Source organism: Erythrolamprus reginae, chromosome 2 (genome assembly GCF_031021105.1).
Source record: "Erythrolamprus reginae isolate rEryReg1 chromosome 2, rEryReg1.hap1, whole genome shotgun sequence".
Classification (NCBI taxonomy): domain Eukaryota; kingdom Metazoa; phylum Chordata; class Lepidosauria; order Squamata; family Dipsadidae; genus Erythrolamprus; species Erythrolamprus reginae.
The window spans coordinates 228,826,127-228,838,181 of NC_091951.1; the positions used below are offsets into that span (position 1 = coordinate 228,826,127).

Below are 12,055 nucleotides of genomic sequence, written 5' to 3' on the forward strand. Positions count from 1 at the left end.
ATTTTTTTTGCCAGAAAACAGCAAAAAAGTTTGCAAAAAAGTGACTGTGGGATACTGCAGTCAGTCATAAATGCATACCAATCTAATAAATAATAATAATAATAATAATAATAATAATAATAATAATAATAATAATAAGCCAGTTTCCAAGCACCTGAAATATGATCATGTCACCACAAAGATAGTATGGCAGTCATAACTGTTCGAGGAAGGGTCATAAGTCAAATCAAGCAGCAGCGCCCTAACACATTCCAAACCACAGACATAGTCATTTTTTTAAAGTGTTCAAAAGGTTAAAAAGTTTTGACTATTTTAATCTCCAAACGGAGAATATTCCACAAAGCATGGACTACAGCATGGACTGATTTTCTGTCAGTCAACACATTTTGGCTGACAAGATCTGCAGCATACACTTATTGAGCTACTGGATCAAATTGGATGGGTAGAGGCTATCAGAAAATCTGATCTCAAGCCATATAGAAATTAGTTGGATGCTGATGTGTTGTACAAAGTAGATACAGTCTTTCTTTGAATTCATTGTCTGCTTCTGTAAAAAAATAAGAAACTATATATGCCATAAGGATGTAATAGAGGATGAATATTGTCACACGTGTGATAGATGAAGGGGGATTTTAAATTCTGCTTCACTTCTGAGATATTATTAAATATTTTCCACAGACATTACATCCTGAATTTCCTAAATCTTCAGCAAATAATTTTATATTAAAATTAGAAAACATGTGAGACAAATTGTCATATTAGATGAGACCTGGCAGCCCATACTAGGTCAAACTGGTGGCCCATGGGCCAGATACAGCCCATTTCTCTCCCTGCTCCTCAAAGGCAAAAACATCATGATATGTCACGATCCGGCCTGCGGCATGATCAAGATTGACACCCCTATACAGTGGTACCTCGAGATACGAGTTTAATTCGTTCCGGACCTGGGCTCTTAAGTCGAGCAGCTCTTATCTCGAACGACTTTTCCCCATAGGAATTAATGTAAATAATTTTAATTGGTTCCAGCCCTCAAAAAACTCACAAAGTTAGTCTAAATTATGCAGAAAGACATGTTTTTAATGAAGAAATGTACATGTACATATAAATGAATAATGAAGTTTCTTTCACTTAACTTGTAAACTTTCTTAAACTTTTAAATTTACATATGTTCAACTTCTCTGCCACCCAATCCTGTAGGACAGAGGTCCCCAACCCTTTTTGCACCAGGGACCGGCTTTAAGCGATCAAGAGAGGAATGGGTGAATGAATGGACGGAGGGTGGGAAGGAAGGAAGGAAAGAGGGAAGGGACAGGAACAGAGGAAGGAAGCAAGGAAACTTATGAAAGGGGAGAGTAAGAGAGGAATGAGTGAAGGGAGGGAGGGAGGGAAGAAGGTGGGAAGGAGAAAGAAAAGAAGAAATAGAGGAAGGGAAGGTAAAAGAGAGAAAGAAAAAGAGCAAGAAAGAAAGAAAGAAAGCAAGAAAGAAAGAAAGAAAGAAAGAAAGGGGGAAGGGACAGGAACAGAGGAAGGAAGCAAGGAAACTTATGAAAGGGGAGAGTAAGAGAGGAATGAGTGAAGGGAGGGAGGGAAGAAGGTGGGAAGGAGAAAGAAAAGAAGAAATAGAGGAAGGGAAGGTAAAAGAGAGAAAGAAAAAGAGCAAGAAAGAAAGCTGCAAGCACCCCCCCCGAGCCCCCCAGGCCGGCTGCAACCTTTTAAAACACGCGCGCCGCTTCGCAGCTGTCTCCTGAAGCCGAACGCGGAAGTTAGCGTTTGGCTTCAGGAGACAGCTCCTTGGCGCTTGTATCTCGAATTTGGGCTTGTAAGTAGAACAAAAATATCTCTCCCCTCCCAGCTCTTATCTCGAGTTGCTCTTAAGTAGAGCAGCTCTTATGTCGGGGTTCCACTGTACTTTAATCTTTTCACAAAAACAGTACATTTTGTGCCTGATACTTTTTATAAGAGAGATGTGCTACAAAATATTTAAAGTTTTACAACTCATTTTGTTGATAGTTGATCACAATGTGGTCACTAATTTTGGTCTTTGATTAAGTTTAAAGTTAATTATCCAGGAACTTATTTTTATGTTCTTACAATACTTCCAGGTATATTTTTATGAATATAATGAACATTCAAAACCTGTGGATAAGCCTAGGCAATGTCTTCCATATGCTGTAATACATGTAAAATCTGTTAATCAGAAGGGAGGTGCTGAATTTTTGAAGTGTAAACTTAAAAGATTACCCAAGCACACTGGTAAGCCTTTTTTTTTTTAGCTTTTATGCTCATTTTTCATGTTATAGAAATTGTTTCATGTCTTCTTCTTAGCTTCTGCATTTAAGTTCATAGCTAGTACTCTGAGATCTGGAAATTAGCCCATCGTCTATCAAGGAGTCAGAAATAACTACCTATTTGGTTAAAATATGTTTTTTCTCCCTTAGATAAAATATTATTATCCTCAAAAATCATCTTTCTCTTTCATTAACAGGAGGAGTTATCCCTTTGGAAAACTGTACACGGGTGACAAGGATAGGTAAAAGTCAACTCATCTACGAACATTTCAGAAAACCATTAGAAATGTATGTATCTGGAGAAGTTTCTTCTTTTTCTAAAAACATACAGAACTGGAATGATTCTGAAGACAAAACTCACTGTAAAAAACCCCACAAGTCAGCTACAAGATGGGATTTAACACAAATGAAAGCAGGTGTTCCATGTAAATCTGATATGGAAGCCATCAGAGGTGAACACGTGGGAGATGATAAGAAGAATAGTTCAAAAATAAATCCAGAATATGTTTCTGACCGGGAAATTGGTTCAAGTACTGTAACTACTTCAAGGTTAATTAAAGATCCAAGATTAACAAGAAGAGAACAGGATGTGGCAAAGCAAAATGAAGAACTTACAATGAAACCTCCTTTTTGTAAAAACACCAGTATAAGCACATGCAAACTAAGTCCTGACAATGTAACATCTAGCAAAGACAAGAAACACAATCGAGGAGAAATGGATAGCCAGTTTCAAGGGGATTATATTTTTCCTTCTGAAATAGAGCATTCTATTCAACTTGACACTAAATGTGCTACAAACAATTTTACATCATCCAAAGCAGAGCATTGTGGTAATACTTTTAAGTATGTCTGCTGTAAAAAAATGGTTGCTTGTGAACAGCCTTCAGATCAAATCACATTGGAGAATTTGGAACAAAATAAATGTCAAGCTCTAAACATTTTAAATCTAAAATCTAAAAACTCCAACATGGCTGAAAGCAATAAAAAAGATAAGCAAATATATTTAACACCTAAAAAGGAAAATAACTCCCTAAATAATGATTATGCAGTAAATAGTATCAAAGAAAAATCTTCCGAAAGAATTAGCAATATGGAGAGCATTGGGTATCATTCTTCTGATGCTGTTATAAGAGGCCCTAGTGAAAAAAGTATGTGTTTTTCCAAGCCAGAATTGTTAGACACAAATAGTTTGGAGAATAGGGTATGTAATACCTTATTTACTGAAGGGCAAAAAAACTGTGAAACAAACAATACAGGGGAAACATGCTTTAATAAAATACATGTAAAGCAATTAAAAGAGAAAGTTCCATGTGGACAAGAAGGCAAAAAGTATAAATCTGCAACAAAAACTGCATTTAAAAATGCAACAGAAATATCAATAAAAAAGAAAAAACCTGATAAGGTTTTGAAACCAACAGATAACATGAACAATTATACAGAAACATCAAAAAATTCAGATACTTTAGATTTAGAAAACACAGATTTTGGTTTTAACTTGAATCTTCAAAGAAGCTTGTTAATAGAAACAGAGCTAATAAACACAGAACATTGCAAAGAGAAGTTTGAAGAATTGCAAACATTGCCTACTAAAAATAATGACTTGAGAGGTCACCAGAAAGTAAATCAAACAGTGTTACTCACATCAGTTCCTATATCTATGGGAAATATGGAATTCAACAAACAATTTGAAAATAAATCTTCAAATGCCAGTTTTTGCAGTCAAGTTTCTGAAATATTTGGGCAAGATTTAGAGATGGAAAGTGATGACATTTGTGGTGAGATTAAAAATGTGCTAGAAGATTGTAAGAAAGGTCTCTCAGTGTGGCACGAGCCACATAATCATGGAAATATTAGTAAAGAGAATGTCTATTATTATTTACAATCACGTTTAGATTGGGATCATCTGTTTGGAAAACCTGGCTCGAACATAAAACTTTCCAAAAATTCAACTTTGAAGACAAATAAAGATAATTCTTTATATAGGGAGAAATCTGAGGAGGAAAGAAAAACTGGGTTATTGAATACATTTCCATGCCCTGATTTACAAATCACAATAACCAATACACTCCAGTCAAAATTGGAATCTAAAATGAAAAAATGTACAACTAAATCTTCAGCACTCAAGAAATGTATTAAGTGGTCAAGACTGGGGAAAAAGAAAAAATACTCGAAGGGACGGCAAAATTCCAAACCATATCACAAAAAGAAAGAACTCAACATACAGTCTCGACCCCAGATTTCTTCACTATCCAAGGGACAGTTTAAAAAAACCGAGCAGCCTGAAAAACATATTAAGAATATTTTAAGTGCCCTTGACAACACTGAAGCATTGTGCAAAACCAAATGCCCACGTCAAAAAATTGGTGTAAAGTTTCACCTAAGAAAAGCTCGGAAAAGTGTCCCGAGGTTAAAAACAGTGACAAAAGCTGGAATTAAAACTCCAGATAGTGTAAAATATACCTTACCAAATGATACATTAGTGTTAGATTCTTTTGAAACACCAGATTGCCATACAGATGTATCTTTTAACAGCAATTGTGCAAAATATAAAGCAATAAAAACAGTCTCTGAAAAGAATGCTATATTAGATATTTCAGAAATTAAAAGCATAGAGCCACTTGGCACTGAGCCTATCATGTGCAACAAAAAGAGATTTGCTGGGGAAGGCCTTTTTGCAAATACACAAAAAAAGAATCAAGAGAATGTAATTACAGCCATGGAAAACAAGTGCACTTTGAGTTCTGACACCAATAGCTGTACAGACAAAACAGATGGAAATCAATTTAACTCTTCAATGATCAGAAAGGAATTAACTGTCTGTCAAAGCTTGCAAACAAATGATGATGAAATGTTCAAATATGTAAAGATGAGTGCTGTTAAAATTGCTACATCAATTCAACCAACTATTGAATCGACTGCAAAAATAAATGTTTTCCAGTCAGATGTTATTTCTTGTCCTAATTTGAAAAAAGCAAGCAATGACAAAGAAACTCTGGAAATAGCTGCATTACAGGAAGAAAACACAATTTTTAGTACTGGCAAGTGTCCTGCTTCATTGGCAAGTTGGCCTTTAACAGAAGAAAACTTTAATGCTAAAACCTCTGTGGTTCAATTGACTCCAGAAATCCATAACAGTGGGTCATTGTTATTAAAAACAAATAATTCATCAAACAAAAATATAGATACGAATTGCTCTGAAATCCCAGCAGAATCTTCCAATAGACAAAAGCAAAAACTAGATTCTCATTGTAAACAGGAGTTTTCAAAATTGGAACATTCGTGCCTTAACACATTGTGTCAAACAACCGAACAAGAAATATATACTGTGGAGAATAGGCATTTTAAATCATTGAGCAAGTCAATTGAACACCAAGGGAATACTAACGGATTACCATCTAGTGATGATCTGTTATCTCCTTCATCCTTTGAAGATAATAATTTGTGCCAATCATCTCATCATTGTGTATTACAGAAATTTGAAGAGGAAAATGTAAAGGAAAGAGAACTATCAGAAACTATGACTTACTCTGCAACTGAAAGACTAGATATAATTCATGACACTCCTCTGTGGTCATTAAATAACCTAGATTTAAGGCAGAAAAACCTGAAACAAATAAATTATACACATAGGGAATCCACATGCAGACAGACTTCCTCATGCAGTGCTTATGCCTCTGATCATAAAACAAACAAAACCTTCACTAGTACCAAGGCCAAGCAAAATGAACTTTACTTTTCAAGCACCTCTTCTGATCATTGCCATGAATTCAGTGATCACATCAAACTTTCCAAAGTAAGAATTGATCTAAAATCCTGTGATTTCAACACTGAAATATCAGAGATCTTACAAAAAGCAGATGAAACTTCATCCCTGAATATATTGCAGGAACAGGTTTCATACTGCAAAAGTGCTCTTCCTTTGTTCATTACAGCTTTTGAAAAAAAACAAGGTTGTTCTTTTGAGCATGCTCTGATTTCTAGGGAAATATTTGGAAGTGCTAATGGAAATATGCAAGCGAGTCAGAAATTAAACCCTTGTGCTATAGAAGCATTAGTTGAGCTGCAAATTATAATGGAAACAATGGAATTTATAGAGAATAAGAAAAGATTCTTAAAAGGTGAGCCAACTTTTCGAAGTTTGCTTTGGTATGACGATTCACTGCATAGTGAACTGTTTGGTGGCCATTCAGGTTATCAACAGCAATCAAATTTATATCCTGCTTTTCAGATGAGATTAAAATACAATGCCCTTAATGAATTACAAATCTACCACAAGCAATTAATGGAAGCTTTTGAAAACACTATATCTGAGAATAATTCTTATTATTGCTTGTTGAAAATAAGGCGAGAAATAGAGGAGTGTGAATCAGTAATGAAACAGATTTCCAATTTATCTGATTTTTTTTTATCTGTGCCTTTCACGTGTGGAGCTAACTTTGGAGATTCTATAGAAGATCTAGAAAATTCAAGAAAAAGTACAATGGATTTAATAAATATATCTAAAAGCCTTCCAGGCATGAATTTGAGTGCTGAAAAAGATAATCATCTCTGGGTTATTATTGAGATTATTGGTAAAAAAACAGAATTTGTAAAGACATGTACTGATGAAGAGTTTAATCTTAAAACTTCATTATTTGGTCTGGAACATATATTTTTTGATGCTGCTAAACATCTTGTTTGGCAAGAAAGAAATAACGATTCAAAGGATGGAAAAGAAATGCTCCAGATATATGAAATTGCTGAGACTAAGCTCTTTGATATTTATGAGCGTATGATGGAAAATTCTGGATGTGGAAATGATGATAATAGAACTTTTGGAGGATATACTGAGAAATATGTGGAAGACTGTATAGATGCTTGCTCTCAACACAATGCAAATTGCTTCATTGGGAAATCTCTAACTTTACAAGATAGTTGCAACATAAGTGAAATCTTGGATGAAGCACAGTCTGCCGATATTGAAAGACTGCAACAACTCATGGGTGAATGTACAGTGCAGATGGAAATGCTGAAAAAGAATTTTCAGATTTTACAGGAGGAGGATGTAACCATATTGATAACTCAAGAAAATATATTGGACTTCATGAAGAATGGAGGAGTTAAACCTGTCATTCTGAAGCCGGAAGCTATTGAAATATATACTGAATTGGCAATGATGTGTGAAACTATTTTTTTTCTTAAAAACTCAATAGCAAAACAAGGAGGTAATCCGCGATTTCGTAGTTTACTATGGTTTGATTTATCACTTCTACAAGAACTGTTCCAGTGCCAAGAAAAAATGGCTTTCTTGTCTTATCGGAAAGATAAGCTTTTAGAAACAGTGGAGGCTTCCATCTTAGAACTTCAGGAGGAGTTGAATGCTATTTATGATTATACAGAAGCCTTAAATTGCTCGTATGCACTTCATCTTCTCACAAGAGAATTTGCGGAATTTTCAGAAACAAGAAAAATGTTAGAAACATCTAAGTCGTCTGTCTCTATGTGTGTAGATTTGGCACCATATACTATCGCTTTAAATTATGGAAGTACAATTTCTGAATTAGACTGTAACTATAACCAGTTTTCTTTACTTCTTGAGAAATTGATGATGTCCAAAAAGAAAGACTTAGGAAAAATGGCTCACGTTATGAAGGTGATGAAAACCATTGAACATATGAAGATTATCTGTTCCAAACAGGGGAAATTGCCTTTTTTTGCGGTTATACCTCAAATGCTTAAAAACTGGAGAAAAGCTTGTCAGTTGAAACGGCAGTTTGTTGAAACACAGTTGGATCACAGTGACCAAAATCTTCAAACTTCCCAAATGCTACACAAAAGACCATTTAATGTAACTTTAGAAGACAAGCCCTGCGCATCGGAAGAAAATATTGATATCTCACATAACAAAAAGAAAAAGGTAAGGTCATCAAACACCTTCTCTACAATTCACTTATTTATTTATTCAATTTACATGTTATCCACTTCCCCCATAGGACAACTCTCAGCAGTTTACACAACATGATACATGAACTTAAATCATGTATTATGCAAATGATAGATGATACATTTTCAAGAGCAATGAGATGGAGTGCATTTTTCTATACTACATCTTACTGTATTTGACAACTTTCAGGTATAATTTGGATATACAGTATTTTCCAGTGGTGAAATCTAAATTGTTTTACTACCAGTTCTGTGGGCGTAGCAGAAGACAGATACTTCAAAATTTCCATTCCCACTTCACTCTGGGGGAAGGATACTGCAAAATCCCCATTTCCTCCCCACTCCTGGGGGGGGAGGATATTACCTAATCCCACTCCATTTTGCAGTCAGAGGTGATATTTGCCGGTTCTCCAAACTATTCAAAATTTCTGCTACCGGTTCTCCAAATTACTCAACGTTTTCACTACGGTTCTCCAGAACCTTCTGGTTTTCACCCTCTGGTATTTTCCCTTATTTAAGTCTTAATAAACGGTGGCCAAGTGGTTGGAGTGCCATACTGCAGTCTATTTCTGCTGACTGCCGGCTGGCTGCAATTTGGCAGTTCAAATCTCACCAGGCTCACCCTAAATCTTCTGAGATGGGTAAAGTGAGGATCCAGATTTTTGGGGGCAATATGCTGACTCCGTAAAACCACTTAGAGACGGCTGTTAAGTGGTATACAAGTCTAAATGCTATTGCTTTAATGGGTGGATTAAGATCATAATGGGTTTCACAGGAAAGAATTGAATCTCTGCTTTGTCTTTAATATCAAACACCAGTCTCTCTCTCTCTCTCTCTCTCTCTCTCTCTCTCTCTCTCTCTCTGTGCATGTGCGCGCGCACACACACACAAAAACTACAAAGTGAAAAAAATGGCTTTTTTTTGGAAGGAAAAAGAATAGGATTTTTATTATAACAGTACCACTTTTGGTGTGATTGTTCTGTTATTGGGAGTAAGGAAGCCTATAAATTTAATAAATAATAAAAATAACCAACTTTCTCCAGTGCCCTAGATCTTGTTTTAAGGCAGAGAAAGAAATGGAAAGAAACTCCTGCGGGTATTGACAGAATAACTGCTTGTCATTAAAAATGGAGGCATAACTACATCAAGATTGAGTCAGCCCCAATCTTTTCAGTGACTTTTCAAGATAGTGAGCTATTAAAGAAAATTACAGAGAACCACTTGTCCTTGTTCCTTGTAAACTGCTTTATTAGAATGCCTGAGCACTACTTATTGGATTGCACAAACTCAGTGTTCCCTTATTTGCAGGTGCTGCTTTTTCAGGAATGCTACTGTTTCTATTAAAAAAAAACCATAATCACTCACTATCAGTATATACAGGACACTTTTTAATCCATGTATATTGTGCCAGTAAACTGCTTTGCTAACAAGACGTTTCAGGAAGATTGTTACAAAGATTGTTAAATACAAGCCTGTTTTAAAAAAATAATTTCAGTTAATGTGGAGTTTGTTTCAAAGAAAATAAAAATACATAACTAATTCATAATTTAAAATGTTACTAGTTTCTGTTGCTTATATCTTCCCTTTCAAGCCTGTGGCCTCATCAGTTCTATACTGAGATTTCCATGTAATTTAAAATTTTAATAATAATAATAATAATAATAATAATAATAATAATAATAATAATTTTTTAGATTTGTATGCCGCCCCTCTCCGAAGACTCAGGGCATCTCACAACAACATAAACAGTGTACAAATCCAATTTAAAAAAAAATACAATTTAAAACCCTTATAATAAAATAATCACACAATCCAATCAAACCATACACCAACCCTGACAATTGTGGGGTGGTGTTGTAATTCTCCACTGCTTCTGGAAGGAGAGTCCAGGATGGGTTAACCCTCAATCTTATTGGTTGAGACTGAGTTATAAATTAACATGTTAATTAGGCACCGCCCCTTGCCTGCCCCCAAGGGTTCAGTTTTTAAAACTCAGTCATTGGAATGAGACTTATGAGTTTTTCCTTAGTAATGATTTAAAATCATAAGTATAATAAACGTTGTTACTAACATGTTCTTTTTTCTCTCTTTCTTTTTACTGTTTTTCAGATGCAGTTCTACTAAAGAAGGGGTCTATGCCCTCCGTGGGCATCACCCCCATCGTCTGTCCCTGTGGAACCTCTTCCCTCAGAGGGTACTGTTTCTGAGGGGGACACAGCCTTAGGTCCCTGACCCCAGTGGTCAGACCTGGCTGCAGCCAAAGGTGGGGGGGTCCGCCCCCCCCACTGGGAGGCTGATGAAGGGCGATTCGGAGGACAACGATCTCAGGAGATTTATCCTCCCACGCGCTGCAGGCGCACAGTTTTCAGCGCCGATCGGAGATTCGGCGGCAGAGAAGGATCGCCGCCGCCGCAGCCGCTATTTGCCTCAGCCGAGAAGAGGCTGTAAGGGGAGACGCGCGCGCGCGCGCTGAAGGCCATATGTTTGGCGGCTATTGCGGCAGGCTCCCATATGATCGGCGGCTCCCCGTTGACAAGGGGATTGCTCGACTGCCTTCGCGGCAGGCGCTGTTGGCTCGGGACCTCAGGTTTCCTGTTAGCCACTGGGGGTAGAAGGGCGACGGTAATTACCGCCCTTTTTACTCGCGACCGCCATTTTGGATTCAATTTGGAGAGATAACGGTCGCGCCCGCCATTTTTTTGCTGTCAATTGGCGGGAAACCCCCCCCCCCCCCACTCTCCTCCTATCACAAGGCCGAGAGGCAACGGACGGATAGCTCGTGGGGGCGGAGTTTTTCTGAGCAAGAGACCGAGAGCCATTTTGTGAGACAAGCCTCGGTTCGTCGTCTTTGCTCTCGAGTTCTGCCAAAGTCAGATTTGTCTTGTTTCAACAAAGCTTAATCTGTGAGTACCATGGAGCAGTCTAATGTTGGGGCAGAAAAGGTGGCCTGCTCGGCTGCGGTTCCCAAGGCCAAAGATAAGGGCAAGTCTAAGCCCAAGGCACAGGGATCATCCTCCTCAGCAATCAGGGAGGCCGAGAGGCGCATTCAAGCTCTGGAGCAGAGGCTGGAGTCAGCTCTCCAGGTCCCTTCACTGGCCACAGGGCAATCCCCAGTTCCACTGTTGCCAGGGGCCTTGACACCTCGTTCCACCCATGGGGAATTGCTGTCTGGAAGGGATTGGTCCCCTGATCGCCAGGCTGACCCGCAGGCCCACATTCCCTCAAGCAGGCCAGGATCTGCAAGCGCATCAAGGCCTTTATGGGGGTTTTCGCCCCAAGCAACTGTAGGCCCAACTGCTTCATTCACCCCCACAGCTGCTGGACTCAGACACCAGAGTGACACCTGGCAGAATCTATCTCCTGCCCTGCAGGAGATGATTACCAATGTATATTCACAAGGAGTAGCATCGGGGGTGCAACAATGCAGCCAACAGCCCCATCAACCAAGCCGGAATTTGTGGTCTGCACCGCCCCTTTCAGGTTTGGAGTTCTCAGAGGGAACATTACAGGAGGACAGCGACAAGGATTATGACTTGTCAGATGATGAGACAACTCCTGAGCCACCTTCAGTGGCTGGTCTCTTTAAGCCTGCCTTGTTCAGGACTTTATTACACAAGGCAAAACTAGCGGTGGATCTCCCCGGTCCTGCAAAAGCCGCTGAAACACCAAGGTCAACTATCCTACTGACAGAACCCAAACCTGAAACAGACCATATCCCGGCACCAGATATATTCATACAAAACGCCAAAAGACCATGGCAGCAGCCAGCGGCAGCTCAAGGCCCTTCAGCGTTGGAACGCAAATTCTATACCTGTGATGAAGAGCTGGAGAATCTGCTCCAATTT

At 38.2% G+C, this 12,055-nt stretch overlaps 1 protein-coding gene across 4 annotated transcripts in view; it reads left to right on the plus strand.

Moving 5' to 3' along the window:
- The window catches only part of TEX15 (testis expressed 15, meiosis and synapsis associated), a 76,675-nt gene that overhangs the window by 50,640 nt on the left and 13,980 nt on the right, over positions 1 to 12,055 (plus strand). For 3 of the 4 annotated variants that reach the window (XM_070742204.1, XM_070742203.1, XM_070742205.1), the window contains exons 6-7: positions 2,103 to 2,253; positions 2,486 to 8,184. In XM_070742204.1, coding sequence (XP_070598305.1) covers positions 2,103 to 2,253; positions 2,486 to 8,184 — 5,850 coding nt within the window. Of the gene's footprint in view, positions 1 to 2,102; positions 2,254 to 2,485; positions 8,185 to 12,055 lie in introns of those variants that run through there. The other variant, XM_070742206.1, reaches the window with a different exon arrangement.